Source organism: Zosterops lateralis (genome assembly GCF_965231275.1).
Source record: "Zosterops lateralis genome assembly, chromosome: 2".
Classification (NCBI taxonomy): Eukaryota; Metazoa; Chordata; class Aves; order Passeriformes; family Zosteropidae; genus Zosterops; species Zosterops lateralis.
The window spans coordinates 1032984-1048507 of record NC_139763.1 but is presented as its reverse complement, the minus strand read 5'-3'; the positions used below and the strand labels follow the sequence as shown (position 1 = coordinate 1048507).

At 53.2% G+C, this 15524-nt stretch overlaps 2 protein-coding genes across 4 annotated transcripts in view; one reads left to right on the top strand and one right to left on the bottom strand.

The window, feature by feature from the left end:
- The window catches only part of SON (SON DNA and RNA binding protein), a 37133-nt gene extending 29388 nt beyond the window's left edge, over positions 1–7745 (top strand). For 2 of the 3 annotated variants that reach the window (XM_083855055.1, XM_083855054.1), the window contains exons 9-12: positions 2542–2689; positions 5204–5272; positions 5355–5470; positions 6162–7745. In XM_083855055.1, the coding sequence (XP_083711181.1) occupies positions 2542–2689; positions 5204–5272; positions 5355–5470; positions 6162–6320 (492 nt within the window). In that variant the 3' untranslated portion in view covers positions 6321–7745. Of the gene's footprint in view, positions 1–1708; positions 1789–2541; positions 2690–5203; positions 5273–5354; positions 5471–6161 lie in introns of those variants that run through there. The other variant, XM_083855056.1, reaches the window with a different exon arrangement.
- Positions 7746–9425: 1680 nt separating this feature from the next.
- On the bottom strand, positions 9426–14960 carry DONSON (DNA replication fork stabilization factor DONSON). Its single transcript, XM_083855756.1, has 10 exons — positions 14670–14960; positions 14316–14396; positions 13278–13481; positions 13017–13195; positions 12418–12596; positions 12214–12337; positions 11402–11509; positions 10861–11059; positions 9875–10075; positions 9426–9654 (listed from the first exon to the last, which is right to left on the bottom strand). The coding sequence occupies exons 1-10, from the start codon at positions 14940–14942 to the stop codon at positions 9517–9519; spliced, it is 1686 nt and encodes a 561-aa protein (XP_083711882.1). The 5' UTR covers positions 14943–14960; the 3' UTR covers positions 9426–9516.
- Between the last annotated feature and the right edge of the window lie 564 nt (positions 14961–15524).

Here is a 15524-nt window from a genome sequence, read left to right as displayed (position 1 = left end):
ATCCTCTTTAATTTGTGTCTGCAAAGGTCCAGAGACTCACCCATGGATGGTTTTTAAGATGAGAATTGTGGCTCTTGCTTCCCTGCTCTTGTGAACATTTCTGTTACTTCTCTGGTTTCCAGTGAGTTCCAAGCCCAGCCCCAGTTTTACCCCCATTTATTAAATCATGGGCTGAGGGAAATTGTTACTAAACTACAAAAAAATACAATGTACAGGTGGCATTAGAGGTTTACATTCACTTTATTCTTAAAAGAAAAAAGCCAAACCAGGATCAAAATGCAAGAGCCCCTTTTTCTTGCTGCAGACTTTTGCTTCCTCAGTGACCTGAGACCAGATGGGCTTCTCTTGGCTCCTTTCCCACTGGGACCAGAATTCCTTCCTCTGGCCTTTTAGTGGGATGCACAAGTATTTGTGTATTCTGGAATTAAATTATTATTAATAATAATAATAATTATTGTTAATAATAATAAATTAGTAAGTGATTGTTGTCCTGGTCCTGTTGGTCACAGTGAAGAGTCAGCACAAAATTCCTGCTGCAGTTCCTCACCAGGATCCTGAATTCACCCATGGAAGGGGTGCCTTAACAAACTGCCCTTTGGAACTTAGAACTTCCTATTTCCAGTTTCTGGAGTTTGTTCAGGCTCTGGTAATTCCTCTGTAGGAGCTCAGGGCTTGGGTTTTTGACCAGGAACAGGATGTTTTGGTTCTGTTCTGTCCTTGCTCTAGCCCTGAGCCAGGACACGTCCAGGTGTTTGGGAAAGCCGAGTGAGCCCGCAGTGACCTCAGCAGGAGCTTGCGCTGTGTCCTTTGTGAACTGAACACACCCCGTGGTGCTGCAACAGCCAGGGAGCCCAAATCCTGCCCTCCAGAGCCTGGGGCTGCTTCTCTCATGGAGTGTTCCTGGAAAAGAGGGGGAGGAGGGAGTGGGAACTGAGGGAAGGGCTGTGGACAGGTGTGTGGATGTTGTGTCCGAGGGGCTGGGTCTGCGCCAGCCCCAGCTGTGCTCCTCCAGCCACATGGATCCGTGTGGATCCAGACAGGGATTTCCTGGGCACAGGCAGAGATTGGGAGCATTCCTGGCACAGCCTCCAGCAAAGGCTTTCCTGTCACACTCCTGCCAGCCTCCAGCATGGGGGCTGCACACAGTCGTGTGCTGGAAATCCCTGAAAAACACACGGTCTGCCAAAGGAACACCTGGGGCTTTGTCACCTGCCAATGGAAACCTGGGAGCCCTGGGAATCCAGGATGTGTCAGTGCTGTGGTGGTGACAGCCCCAGGCCTGTGCTGAGCTCCAGGAGCTGCCAGGGATGCCCAGGCTGGGATTGTTGAGCTGTCTATGCAGGGCCAGCAGTCGGAGCCCGCGGTGCCGATGAGTCCCTTTCCAGCTCGGGACATTCCATGATTCTGTGAACTCTGGGAAAACTGCTGCTCTCTTGCAAGGCCAGCTCCAAAGGAAGCAGAAGCCCGAGTGTTGTGTGGATGTGCCTGGGCAGTGAGCGAGCCCTGCCCGGGCCCGTGGGGCTGTCCCTGCTCCGGGGCCGTCCCTGCTCCGTGCCGGGCTCCAGCCTCGTGTCCGGGAAAGGCAAGCAAGGTTCTGCTGTGATGGAAATGCTTGACTTGCTTATGGGGTCAGCGGGGGGGCACGAGAGATGATAGTTCACAGAATAACCTGTGAACTTTCACCCCTCTATATGGAAACTTGTTTCAGGGTCAAATCCTTGTAGCCGCCTTCTTGCCACGGTCAGTGCCAGCCCTACTATTCACAACACTGCGGCCAGCGAGGCCTAGGTACGTAACATTTAAGGAGTTTTTACAGTTCTTTACATCAAAGCAGATGTTTAAACTTTCTGTTGATAAGCTTTCACCGTTTAACAACTTTTGTTAATGCTCATTTGAAAGAATGTGACGACTGCTGCTGCTAAACTGGGGGGCCAAGCGCCTTTTTCCATTAAAATAAAAAGAGAGGGGAAAGCAAAAACCTGTTTGTTCCATGTGGAATTTCAGGGTAGAACTTGAATGTGCAACTGCTGTGTAATGAATCAGGTGGGGAGAGGTTTTTTTTTTTTAGATTTAAACACGCCTAAACAGCCTGTGAATGTCATGACTAAATGTGCTTGTGTTCTGTTGGACGAGGAGGTGCCCCTGGCACAGCTGTGCCGGGATCAGTTCCCACTTCCCGAGCTGAGGAGATCTCTGGGATCAGAGCAGAGTGTTTAGAACCTGATGGTTGTCGCTTGATTAAACACATCTGTCTGCAAAGGGTCACTGCCACTTTTGGGATCACCTTAGACTTTTCCTAAGTTGTTCTTTTTTGCCAAACATTGATTTGTGTCTCGTGTGTCCGCGTGAGTTCCGGGTTCCACGCACTGGTTTGGGCTAAAAAATCCACAGAGCTCAGGTGGATTTTATTTATTTTTTTTTTTAATTGAGTCTGTGAAAAGTTGTTAGAAACATTTTTTTTTCTAAAAAGAAGTTCCCACTTCTTATTTAAAATCCCAGCACTAACTTTAGGCCTTGTTTTACTTCTCTTTTTCTGGATAGGATCAGTTCTTAAGAGCAGCCCCTGTAACTGGAGGAATGGGAGCTCAGCTGATGAGGAAAATGGGCTGGAGAGAAGGAGAAGGGCTTGGGAAGAACAAGGAAGGCAGCGTTGAACCCATCATGGTGGATTTTAAGACAGATCGAAAAGGTGAGTCCTGCCTCAAAAATGTCTCGTGGCTCCTCACCTCCCACAGCTGCCTGGAGATGGCAGAGGCCCCTGGGGGCAGGAGGTGTTTTCTGAGTGGCTTCACTGGCACAGATTGAACAGATTCTGGGATTTTGCCTCAGGTTTGCCAAGGCCTGGGGTGAGTCCAAAGCTTTGTGCTTGTGGAAAAGCTGTGGTGGTTGTTCTGGAGAAAGTGGCTGGAATAGGAATGGGAATAGAAGATGGAATAGTGGGGTCAGTTTTACACTGGGGTGAGGACAGAGCTGAGCTTTGTGACTCACACTCAGAGCTTTGGGGCTTCCCTGTGCCTTCTGGTCCTTTGTTTTGTCCCTCATTTCCCTGCTGTTCATCTCCAGTCTGATCCTGCTGGAAGCATCTCTGCTCATCCTCAGGGCTGGTTCCAGAGGCAGCTTTACATGGAAACCTCCCCTGTTTTCCATGGTTTCAGTGGGGAGAACTCACTTGGTGCAGCAGAACCATCCAGTGAAAATCCCAGGCAGTGGTGCTGCTCCCTCAGCTTGGCCACTGTGCTTTGTGTGCTGAGTGTGATGGGCATTTTCCATCTGAAACACCTCTCCAAGTTCTGGCTGCCTTAAATCCAAGACACAAAATTCAGCAGTCAGGATTTCCAATTCAATTGTTCTGCTGTGCATGGAACAAAACAGCCACTCCACACTGACTGTGGGACAGATTCTGCACCAGGATCCTTCAATCCCATCTCAAAGCAAAGGATGGAAATACTCAGAATTTTCATCTCAAGGCTGTTGGATGGGGCTTGGAGGAGCCTGGGACAGTGGAAGGTGTCCCTGCCATGGCAGGGGTGGCACTGGATGGGATTTAAGGTCCTTTCCCACCCAAACCATTCTGGGATTTCAGGACTTGTGTTGGCCTTTGTCACTGCTCAGAATTCAGCTTGGAATGGCCAAACTCCTCACATGTTTTACAACACAACCTTTCTGTGTAAAGAAAGAAGTGAAACCCAAAAGGTGGCTGCTGACAGTGATTGCCAAGGATTCCTCCTGGCCTGTGAGAGTCATCTGAAACCAGGGGTAGCCTTCAGACAGCTGGGCTTTGCTTTGGATTTCCTGGTTGTGAAATATTTATGTTCATGTGCAACCTTACCCTGATCATTCCTGCAAAAGTTGTGCCTGGATGCAGAATTCCCTCTGCCCTTGGGCCTCCCAGGGACACAAGGGGCAGGAGGTGTCCTGCTCACAGAGAAGCAGTAAACATCATTATATAATATATATATATAAAATATATATTTAGGAACAAGGGATTATATATATATATATATTTAAGTCCACACTGTTTGGCAGGAAGGCTGTTACTAACCCACAACCCAGGTTTGGTTTTGTAAGGAATTTATTAGACATTTTTCAATGTATCTCCCCAATAAAATACAATTCCTGGTCCCAGGAAGTGACTCAGGAGGCTGCAGCTCATTTGAAATTCCCAGTTGAGGTCCCAGAGACAGGAGGTGGAGTGTCAGTGACTCAACAACAGGAGGAAAGTTCAGTGAGGAGGATGAGAATCCCTTGTTAGGTCTGGGTTTAAAATTCTGTAAGGAGGGAAAACCCTCAGCCTTTCCTTCAGGGATTGTCTCTGGTGGCTTCCTGCCCCTTGGGAAGTCCCTGCTTAGGGGTTGCAGGAATATGGGGATGAATATCTGATAAGGAGGGAAGGATTTTCCTGCAAAGCAAAAGAAACACAAATGCCACCCCAAAAAGCTGAAGGAACAGGAAGACACTGGAAGCAATTGCAGTATCTCCCTGTCTTTATTCACCAAAGCCACAACAGGAAAACTTGAGGTAAGAAACAAAGGACTGTTGAAAGGTTGAAGTCTGAGAGTGGCAAAATCCATGAGTTTCTCTCATGGATTGTCACAGGAATTTCAGACATTTCTGGCAATTCTTCAGTTTATTTCTTAGTCTTGTAAGACTTTCAGAAGAGCAGTGTTGAGCTTTGGTGTTTGCCAGTGACTCCAGGAAGAGCCTGTGCTCCCTGCATCCCTTTGGGCTGTTCCATGCTCTGCTGCTTTGTTTCCAGGTGGGATGGAGGTCGCAGCTTGGGCTGTTGGAACACTGGTAAATTCAGAGGGGACACAGGGACATTTCTGGACAGTGGGAATGGTTCCTGTGCTCCCTGTGTTTGAGGCATACTGGAGGCAGGGGGTGACTCTAGGCTGCACAAAACAGTAGGAGAATGTTCTTCACTTTCTCCCTTGTTCATTGTTTCTCTAAAAGGGGGAATGGAAAGCCAGGTTTTCATGGAAAACCAGGTGTTCTCTGGCTTGTGTAAGACTGCTCAGAGTTTTCTCCTCCTGGCTGGCTCAGAGCCTTCCTGGAGCCTTTGGGAAGAACATGATGAGTGGAATGGAGGGTTGAGAGCTGGGTGGAGTGTCCAGGTGTCCCCTCTGACCCCTGTTTGTGCTGTGCTGATGGTCACAGGAGTCAGTGGGGATGGGGAATATCAGTGCCCGTGTTCTCTTTGCAGGGCTCGTTGCTGTGGGAGAGAAGGCCCAGAAGAGGTCCGGCCATTACGTGGTGATGAAGGATCTTTCAGGTGAGGTTCTAGTCTAGAATTGATGCCATTCCCAGTGTCTGCTTGGGCACTGACCCCGGGCTGTCTGCTGTCTGTGTGCCAGGGAAGCACCCGGTGTCTGCGCTGATGGAGATCTGCAACAAGAGGAGGTGGACACCCCCCGAGTTCGTGCTGGTGGACGACAGTGGGCCTGATCACCGCAAACATTTCATCTTCAAGGTGGGTCTGGGCTGCCCCTGTGCTGCTGCCCCCGGGCGAGGGGTGAAATCCATGTTTCTGTTTGATAGAAACACCCTCCAGGGCTGGCTGAGGATGGTGGAGCCGTCTCGGTGCTGGAATGTGCAAGTCCTGTTCCTGGAAAGGCCAAATCGAGTCCCTGGAGCACTTTAATCTGGGAACTGGGGAGACTCAACCCCAGGGCTGGAGCCCCTCTGGAGCCAGGCTGGGAGAGCTGGGGCAGAGAAGCTCCAGGGAGAGCTCAGAGCCCCTGGCAGGGCCTCAAAGGGCTCCAGGAGAGCTGCAGAGGGACTGGGGACAAGGGATGGAGGGACAGGACACAGGGAATGGCTTCAGAGTAGGATTTGATGGGATCTCGGTCAGGAATTGTTCCCTGGCAGGGTGGGCAGGCCCTGGCACAGGGTGCCCAGATTTGCTGTGGCTGCCCCTGGATCCCTGGCAGTGCCCAAGGCCAGGTTGGACATTGGGGACAGTGGGAGGTGTCCCTGCCATGGCAGGGGTGGGAATGGGTGGGATTTAAGGTCCCTTCCAGCCCAGACCGGGGTGGGATCCCATGAAATGACCATGCTGACAGGCAGCCATGGATTCTGTGTGCCCTTAAAGAGGAATTACCCAGAGTGTCCCTGAAGCAGCCACAGCCCCTCACTAACCCCTGTTGGTTCCCCTGTGCCAGGTGAGAGTCAATGGCAACGAGTACAGGCCCACCTTTGCCAGCCTTAACAAGAAGCACGCGAAAGCCACGGCGGCCACGGCGGCGCTGCAGGCCATGGGACTCGTACCAAAGGAAAGCATGGTCAATACCACCATGTTCAGGAGTGCCTCACACCGCTAAGCTTGGCTTTGCTGGGACACTGGTTCTGAGCATTTTACTCTGCACAAGAAATGGTATTTACCCCTCTTCTCATGTTGTAAATACATCGGCGATTTCCCACCTTGTAAAAACTGTACAGGCACCCACAGGTTTTGTTTTTTTTTTTTTCTTTTGTACCATCCAAATGTATTTAAATCATACTTAGTTTTTGGTATGTTTATATTGTTTACATTAGTGATGTAATTATTTCTTAAACTACTAAATCAGACGACAGACTCTGGAGGCATCGGAAAATCCAGACCCTCGGCTGAAGCTCCTGCAGTTCCTCTCCTGCCGGAACGTTGAACCCTTTGATACAGTTTTGTAGTGGCTGCAGAAATTCCCTGGGCTTGGGGACACCCGGGGGCCGTGCCAGGGCTCTGCCCCTCGGTGCCACCTGTGCCCTGGGACAGGCAGAGCCAGAGGGACACGGAGATTTCGGACCTGGCCCAGCCTCCCTGCCCGGGGCTGCTCTTCCCAACCAGTGAATCCACTGCCTGATGCTGATTGTTCAGATTTGTGGTTCATGTGAATTTTAAACTCTTTAACGAATCTACAACTGGATTTGGGGGGGAGGGGAGGGGGTAGAATGACGCTTCAATTGTTGTACCCAACGTGGTCAATAAAGCAGCACAAGTTCATAATCTTCACCCCTGGTCAGTAAACAGTAATTCCAATGGATGCCAAGCCTGGAGACAAGGAATTTAAATCTGCCAAAATGCCTTCTGCAAGAAACACACACAAAAGTGGCTTTGTGAGAATTCTCAACAGCCCTTGGGATGGCAGGAGCAGGTCTGGTTATTTTTGGTTGCTTTGAACTTTTACAGAATAACTCCTTGGGATGAAATGTTTCCAGCAATGGTCCTCGGCCCTCAAGGAGCCTGATCCAGAGCTTGGGCAGTTGGACAACGGAGAGGATGTAGAAAGCTTTTCCTGCTTTTTATTTTATTTTTTATTTAAGAAGCATTCTTTGTGCACGTGGTATTGGAAGGAGCAGTGCAACCCTCATTGATGGATCCGAGTTTGGAACAGGCTGCCAAGATTTCTGCACTTGGGTCATTCAGGTGCCTGTCCCAGACATTTCTTTGTGAGGTGTGAACATGAGCTGGGTCTGGGGAAAGAACAAACCCAGCCAGGCTGCTCAGGCCTCACGTGAGGGACCCTTTGGCCATGGGGCCATGGAGCTGAGGAATTCTTGGTACCTGGAGCTGTGTGGATCCCGGCAGTGTCACAGAACACGGAGTCTCCTTGCTCTGCAGGGACAAGGGTTGGTGTTTCCTGTGCAGCAGAGAATTGGGGTTGGTTTGGAGACAGAAAAGCCCCTCCGAGTCTGTCCAAGCGCTCTGGAAATGCTTCAGTTGATCTTCATTTCATGGACGTTGTTGTCTTGAATTAAACTTTTTTCCCTTTGGCATCTCGCCTTCGGTCTCTGACTAAATGTGTGGAGCTTGTCCTGCAAACTGCCTGGGAGATGTGAAATCCCAGGAAATGTGGGAAGGCACTCTGGGGGTGCTGGGGGTTGTCTGGCTCCACCCTGGGGCTGGGAGCAGCTCCTGGCCACCCTCAGTGGTTTGGCAGAGCTCAAACCTTGGAGCTGCTGAGGATTCTCTTCATGCTCCCCATGGCAGCTCAGAGCTCACAGCTGGACAGGATCAAATTTGGGAATGTGCAACCCCCTGTACTTGTTCTATTTTCTGTATCCCTGTTTCCCATGTATGAGGTAAAGACCTGAGTTCTCTCCCAGCAGCAGAGAAATCCAGTCCCACTGAAGTCTCCATTTGAAAAATAACTATTAGGAAAGTCTGGAATTCATGGCTTAAGGGTGGGGATCTGTGTGTTCCTTGGGACTATATATCCTTCAGGAACAGCCTCATCCTGGAGCTGGGAGCAGCTGGGATTTGCTCCTGACAGGTCACAGCAGCTCTGTAAAGCCATGATTAATCACCAAGAATTCCAGCAGAACTGCATCCCTGCTGGATCCCTGGGGCAGGACACTGCCCCTGCTGTGGACAAAAAGGATCTGGGGGCAGAGGAAGCTTTTGCTGGCCCAGGCTCAGGGGCTGCTCCATGCCATGTTCAGTTTGCAGGGATTTGCTTGGTGATCCCAGACCCCAAGGGGCACCAGCAGGGAAAACTGAGCTTTGCTGCCCACAGCTTCACTTCCAGTAAGAAACACCAGATTAGAAATGGCTGGAGAGCACAAGCACGAGCTGGTTCTATTTCCCAGTCAGCTTTGGCATTCCCTGGTGCAGGAATGAGCTCAACCCAGCAGCTGTGGAAAAGTGACCCACCCTCCCAAAGGCTTGTGACCCCTCCACCTGCAGGGAAACACTCTGAGCACCTGGTCAGACCCTGCTCCTGCTGGGAGCACACAGCAGCTCCTTGCTCTGTCCTATGATCCAAAAGCCCTCCCAGCCCAGGCAGTGCCAGCTGTGCCCACCTTGTCCCCAGGCCAGAGCTCTGAGTGCCACCTCCAGGTGACACCTCCAGGGATGGGCACTCCAAAGCTCCCTGGGCAGCCCCTGCCAAGGCCTGAGCTCCCTTTCCTCCTGCTCCGGGGCTGCAGCCGTTTAATTCCTCCCCTTGTTCCCCCTGGGGCTGTGGTTTGTAGCCCTGTGAGCCCGGGGTGGGTGTGGGAGCTGTGCTGAGCAGCTCTCGGGGGGTCAATCCAGCTGCAGCCCCAACTCTGGAGCCTTCTGCTCTCCATTCCTCCCAGGAGGTGCCACACATCAAGGTGCAACTACTGAGGGTGGCAGGGGGCTGTGAAAGGTCTGAGAAGATTTTGCCAAGATTCCACCCAGCCATCGGATCCAGAAGGTTTGGGCTGGAAGGGACCTTAAAGCTCATCTCGTGCCTGTCCCCTGCCTTGGGGGGGAGAATGTTCCAACCTGGTTATGAGTTCCTGCCCCAAGCAGGAGCAGAAATCCCATGCCTGAAACAGAAGGTGTTGTGTGCATGGGGAACACCAGCCTGCCAGGGGCAAACCAGACTTATAAAAATCCACGTTTTATTTAAAAAACACTTCCAATAAAAAAGATGTCCAAGGCCTTTGCCCTCCTTTCTTTCAAAGCCCTTGGAAGTGTCCGTGTGCAGCATCTTTGTGGGGTGGGTGACACCCTTGTGTCCCTCCACGTTCAGCAGCCCCAGGAGGGAGATCCTGTTCCACACAGCACCATTCCTAGACCTTCCAGGTGTAGCTGTAATCCTTCATTTCCAGCAAGCGGATGGACGATTTTCCCAGGGTGGGACACTGACTCAGCTGATCCAAAGTCTTGGGATGCAGCCCGCAGGGGGGGAGGTCCTGCTGCACATCCTCCTGTGAAGGAAAGGCACACACACAGAATGAATATTTGTGTGGGGAGTGCCCGTGGCTCCAGCAGATCCCGCTGGGGAGCTCCCATTACCCCACGGCCGAGGGGGATGAGCCCCGGGCCCCCAGGAGCCGATCCCGGGTACTCGGTGCCCAGCCCTGCCAGGGGAAGGTCCCGGTTCCCTCTCCCCATCCCAGGGCAGGGCCGAGGTAGGTGAACCCTCACCTGGGGCGGGCCCGGGCCGGCGTTGAAGGCAGCGCTGGGCTCGTGGGGGCTGAGCAGGGCGCGGAAGGCGCCGCGCTGCGCCGGGGCCAGCACCAGCGTCAGGGCGTGCAGGGCGTGCGGCAGGACCGGCCCCAGCACCTCCAGGCTGAACACGTCCTCGAAGCCTCCCTGCACCCGGGAACGGCCGCTGAGAGTCCGAGCCTGAGGGCACAACACCGCGGTGAGAGCTGCAGGCAGCTGCACCAGCACAGCTCACCAGCTCTGACAGGCCCACTGGAAATAGAAACGCTTCTCAATATTGCCAACTCCCTGTGCAATGCAGGAGGGTTTACTGTCCCTGTAACAACTCCTAAAATGTCACCCCTGCACTGCAGGAATGCTGGGAAGTGCAGAATTTCTCTGGTGGAAGAAGTAGCTCATCCTGTTCTTTGTGGGAAGAAATTTGGATTAGATACAGGGAGAGAATTCTTGGCTGTGGGGTGAAGAAGCCCTGGCACAGCTGTGGCTGCCCCTGGATCCCTGGAATTGTCCAAGGGCAAGGTTGGAAAGGCTTGGAACAACCTGGGATAGTGGAAGGTGTCCCTGCCCATAGCAGGGGTCGGGATTGAAGGTCCCTCCCAATCCCATTCCTTGCAGGAACAGCTGTGGCTCAGGGGCTCCTCATGCAAAGGGGCTGGGATAGTGTGACAGCCCACAAGATCTGGGGAGAATCTTAACAACCATTTTCCCCCTGGGCAGTTCTGCTCAGCCTCTTGCCTCTCAGGAGTTGAGGAAAGGGAATGTTGTCAGTTCAGTGTCAGTGATATGGTGTAGGGAATGTCAGTTCAGTGCAGGGATGTGTTGTAGGGATTTAGGAACAGGCAGAATAAAGGCCGACTCAGGCTTTAGCCACAAAAGTCGCGCTTGGTGGTGCCTGAAGGAAATGCCACCAAGTCAGTCTGATCCCCAGGGTAAGAAAACCTCTCCCTTCCCTGCCCATCCCTCACCTTGAGCGTCTGCATGGTCCCGCCCCGGAAAGCCACCGGGGAGAGTAGCGTGGGCGGCAGCCCCGCCTGCGGCCCCGCCGCCGCCACCAGGCTGCGGCAGCTGATCAGGAAATTCAGCAGCGTGAAGGTGTTGCTGCCTCTCACCAGCACCAGCGACTCGGGCCTGTGATCCACCTCCACCTCGTGCTTCTCCTTGCGCCTGGGGAGCCGAGTCAAGGGAAAACCACGGGCCAGGGGGAAACCCCACACCCCATCTGACCAAAATCCCCAAAACCAAACCCCACTAAGCTTTGCAATCATCCACATCTGTTCTTCAAATGTTAAGCAGCATCTTAATCCTGACTTCAAATCCTAGAAATACTTGTAAAGTAACTTAAAAAAAAAAAAAAAAAGTAGTATTTCCTAACAACCAGGAATGTGAGGGTTCATATTTGGAAAACAGTTCTTGAAAACTTCTACAGAACTTAAATGTGCACCACAGCACTGTAACAGCTGCAGGGTTTCCTGGAGTCACACATCTGGAGGATCAAAGGAAGGATACAGTTGGATAGAAATAGTGTCTGGTTTCTTCACCTCGTCTTGGACTCCCATCTCCTCAAGCCAAGAGAAACTTCCATCATCATCATCATCGTCACTGGGAGCTGGTTCCCTGGAGACACAGGATCAGTGTTAGGAGGGCAGAGCCTCTGAGTGTAGGAGCATCCGTGGAGGGCAGGGAGAGGGAACTCTGCTGACCTGAGATATCTTAGAAATATGTGGGTTTATTGCAAGGGTCGTGGGTAAAGAGGGCTTTGGATTCAGCCACCAGCCTGGGCTGGAGGGAACCCCAAAGAGAGAGGGAGAGAGAGAGGGGGTGTGAGGTAAGGGAGATTGCAGAGGTAAGGGAGCTAAGAGAGTGGGGACCTTGTTACAATCCATTCTATCTCCTTTTGTGTTGAATATTCTAATTTACAGTGACCAACTGGCATGAGATACAAAACTACAAACTTTGCATGCAGCCTGTGAGAACTGCTATATCACCATATCATCCTGTATTCTAAACTCTAAAGACTGCTTTTCTTATCTACCTTTTCCTTGATACTGTGGCATGGCTACTCCCTTGGGTCCTTTTGTTTTCTGTCCTTCAACCCATCTCCAGCTCATCCCCATCTTCCTGCCTGCCATGATCACATCTCAAAGCTCAGCCTTCATTTCTATTTCACTCACAGCTTTTACATCTTTAGTATTTCTTGCCATATTTGTGAGCTTTTCTTGCCTCATCTTTTCCAATATCTGAGGAAGGTTTTCCAGCTGGGCTGTGCAGGAGCCTGGAGATGCCCTCCAATTCCAGCACTGCACAACATCATTACTCACCCCACATCCTCCACACTGCTGCCCCCTCCGAGGCCGTCAGCGCTTTCCACTTCCAAACTCTCCTCAGAGTTCTTCTGCTTCCTGCTCCTACTTTCCTCCAGCAAAGGCATGGAGAACTCTATACCTGTGGCAGAGGGGAGTGAGCAATGAGGGGCCATACCCCAAGCCCCTGTCTCAGCCCCCACAGCCCCGGCCAAGCCTTACCCTCACTCCTCATGGCCTGGCGGAGGCCGCGCGTGGTGGGCGCCAGGGCAGCGGTGGGGACGGCGCTGCCCGCCAGCCCCGCGGCGCGGAACAGCACCGAGAACTGCGGGCAGCACACGTAGAAATACGGGCACAGCCGCGCCCGCAGAAGGTTGTACAGCGAGGTGAAGCTCACAGACCTGCCAGTGGGACAAACAGCGCTGTCACTGCGGGTAGGTCTGCCCTGCTGATGAGCTGGGAGAGGGAATTGGGATGAGGGATGGAGGGGTAGGGCACAGGGAATGGCTTTGCACTGACAGAGGGCAGGGATGGATGGGATAGTGGGCAGGAATTGTTCCCTGGGAGGGTGGGGAGAGGCTGGGATGGAATTCCCAGATTTGCTGTGGCTGCTCCTGGATCCCTGGCAGTGCCCAAGGCCAGGTTGGACATTGGGGCTTGGAGCAGCCTGGGACAGTGGAAGGTGTCCCTGCCATGGCAGGGGTGGGAATGTGATGATCCTTGAGCTCCCTTCCAACCCAAACCATCCCACGATTCCACTATGAACCAAAATCTCCCTGTCTCGCTCTTACCCAGCCCATCAGTAACTGGGCTGCACTTACCAGTCACTCATGAGCACCTGCTGCAAGGCCTCGTCCTGTGCCCAAGGACAGGCCTTCCCTGCCATCCTCCTGTCGGCCCCGAGGCGGGGGAAGAGCGGCAGCCAGGGCAGCGAGGGGTGCAGCCAGTAGACGAGGCTCTGCTGGAAGGCACAGCGCAGCTCCGGGCACAGCCGCGGCTCCTGCGGGTCCCAGAGCCGTTCAGGGGGACGGCAGAGCTGCCACCAGCGAGGCTGCAGCTCCAGCCCCCTGCCCGGCTCTCACCTGCACGTTCTGGGGCAAGGTGGTTTCTGCAGCTCTGCAGTGCTGAGCCAACCCCTGCGCTTCCTCCTGGGCTTTCAGGTGCTCTGCCCAGGTGAAGGGTTGGGAGGACATGAAGAGAACCCGTGTTTTGATGCTCCAGTCTGCGGGGAATTCCTGTCTTGGCGAGGAGGCAGCTTGGGGTGCAGCAAGAGGTGAATGAAGGTCCTGATCAAACAGAAATGGCATTAGTTAACTGGCAGAAAATTAAAGCTGTTCACAGGCTGAACCAAAGGCACAGTTTATTGTTTTTGTTATTTTACTCAGTACCAGATTCTAACAGAAATACTCCATTCTACTGCCTATAAAACCACATGAGAGGGCTTGCGCTCATCAGTCTTTCCAACAACATAAGCTAGGAACAAATAAAAAGATAAATTATTAAAAGAAAAAGCCCTGAGCCTAATGTTTATGAAGACAAGAATTTCAAGCCAAAATAATTATTTCATTTGATCCTCTCCTGATGACTGTAAAGTCACGTGCCAAAAAAAGCCCTGGGCACCTCCAAGACAGTTTGTTCTCTTTTTTCTATCCTTTGAATTTAATTTGAACTTAGGTTTCTGTACCTAGAACAACAGTGGAGAATGTCCATTGAAACTGTTTCAATTTCAAGGGCTGCTTTTCAGGAATCCCTGCTTTCTTATGTGCCTGATTAAGTGCTCCATTTCTGTAGCTGAATACCAGACTGCAGGAGATCTATCTGGTGAAGAATGTCCTCATCTCTACATAAAAAAACCTAAGAAACAGTAAAACTACAGTCAACATGTAAATAAAACTGAAAGACAACAACCTCTGTCCATGGAACTACAACAGCAGTGAGCTCAGAGAAAAGGCTGGGTTTAAAAGACTGTCACCAGAACAGGAAACATCAATGAAAGAAATTTCCTTGAATGCTGATATTTTAGTACATTTTTTTATGCAGAGATGGGCCACCAAGTGAAACAGTTTCAGCTTTGTGCCCTGAGAACAGCTGGAATCTTTTCAGCCCTGCGTGCTCTTTACCTGGCTTAGGGCAAGGACGTTGGAATTTTCAGCAGGCTCAGCTCTCCTGGAGGGCTTCTCTTCACAGGCCGGCTCTAAAAACTGAATTAAAGAGCAGAGTAAGGCACAGCACAAAGGATGCTCGGGGCAGAGCGATTTAAACACTGCCCTCGCAGTGACATTTCCCGAGTGATCCCCAGCACTCCGGGCTGCAAACCAACCCCGGGCAGAGCACAAAACCCGCACCCAGCGCCGAGCTGTAACACCTGGAGCCCAGCAGGGCCCGGGAGGAGGCGGCGGCTGCATCGACACGGGGCTGAGGGCGATAGCACAGGGTTCAGAGCTCAGGGCCCCGCTGCCGGGGCTCGGACCCACCTGCCAGAAAGGCGCTGCCGCTGGATCCCCGCCCGCCGGGGCCGCTGCCGGAGGCTGAGGGGCGGCCGGCGCCCGGCGCGGAGCGTTGTCCAGGCTGGAGAAGGGGTTCCGGCGGCGGGCGGCCGCTGAGGGGCCCCGCGGGGCCGGGCCGGCGGCAGCTCCTGAGGCAGCGGAGGGGTCGCTCCTCCGCCCTGGTCGTTTGCGCTTCAGCCGCAGCAGCGCCGGCGGCTTCTTGAAGCCGGGCGAGTGCCCGGGCTCGGCGGGGGCGGCCATGGCCGAGCGGGGCCAGGAGGAGCCTCGGTCCCGTCTTGGCGCCAAAAGGCGGCGGCTCCGCCCCGGGGCCGGGCCATTGCTGAGGGAGCGGCGCCGCCATCGCTGCCGCCCTCAGGGGCTCTGAGGGGAGCGCGGCTCCCGCCGGCCCCGCTCCGCCCGCACACGCGGCACAAACACGGAGCACAAAGACACGCGCCGCTCCACATTGTGTCCCTGCCCTTCCAAATCCCGCACCGGGACAGCGGCCACAAGGCCTGGGCTCGCCTGCGGCACCATCGCCACACGGCCGCCCCAGCGCCAAATGCCCCGTGCACGTCCCGGGGCCGGGGCTGTGCCAGGGGACACGGAACACGCGGGGTTCGGCCTCCTTGGGAGAAACAAACGAGTGTTTTAGGCTGTTTAGGATAAGCAATCCGGTGTTCCGGGACATTCCGTGGCTCTTAGTGCTGCCGCAGTACCTGGAGCTCCCGTGCAGCCTTGCTCAGGGTCCCACTGGTCACGTACAGCTGAGGCTGGCTGCTGGCTGGAGTATTGAACAGCCTGGTCAGTGGGTTCGGTGTCCCTCCTGATGTCCTCTCCTCA

Bases quoted from the DNA above. Each gene is read 5' to 3' on its own strand.
- DONSON (XM_083855756.1), bottom strand. From the start codon at position 14,942: ATGGCCGCCCCCGCCGAGCCCGGGCACTCGCCCGGCTTCAAGAAGCCG. The intron at 12,597-13,016 runs GTAAGTGCAGCC...TCCCACTGGCAG, and splicing joins CAGGTGCTCATGAGTGACTG to GTCTGTGAGCTTCACCTCGC. The intron at 11,510-12,213 runs GTGAGTAATGAT...CTGTGTCTCCAG, and splicing joins AGCAGTGTGGAGGATGTGGG to GGAACCAGCTCCCAGTGACG.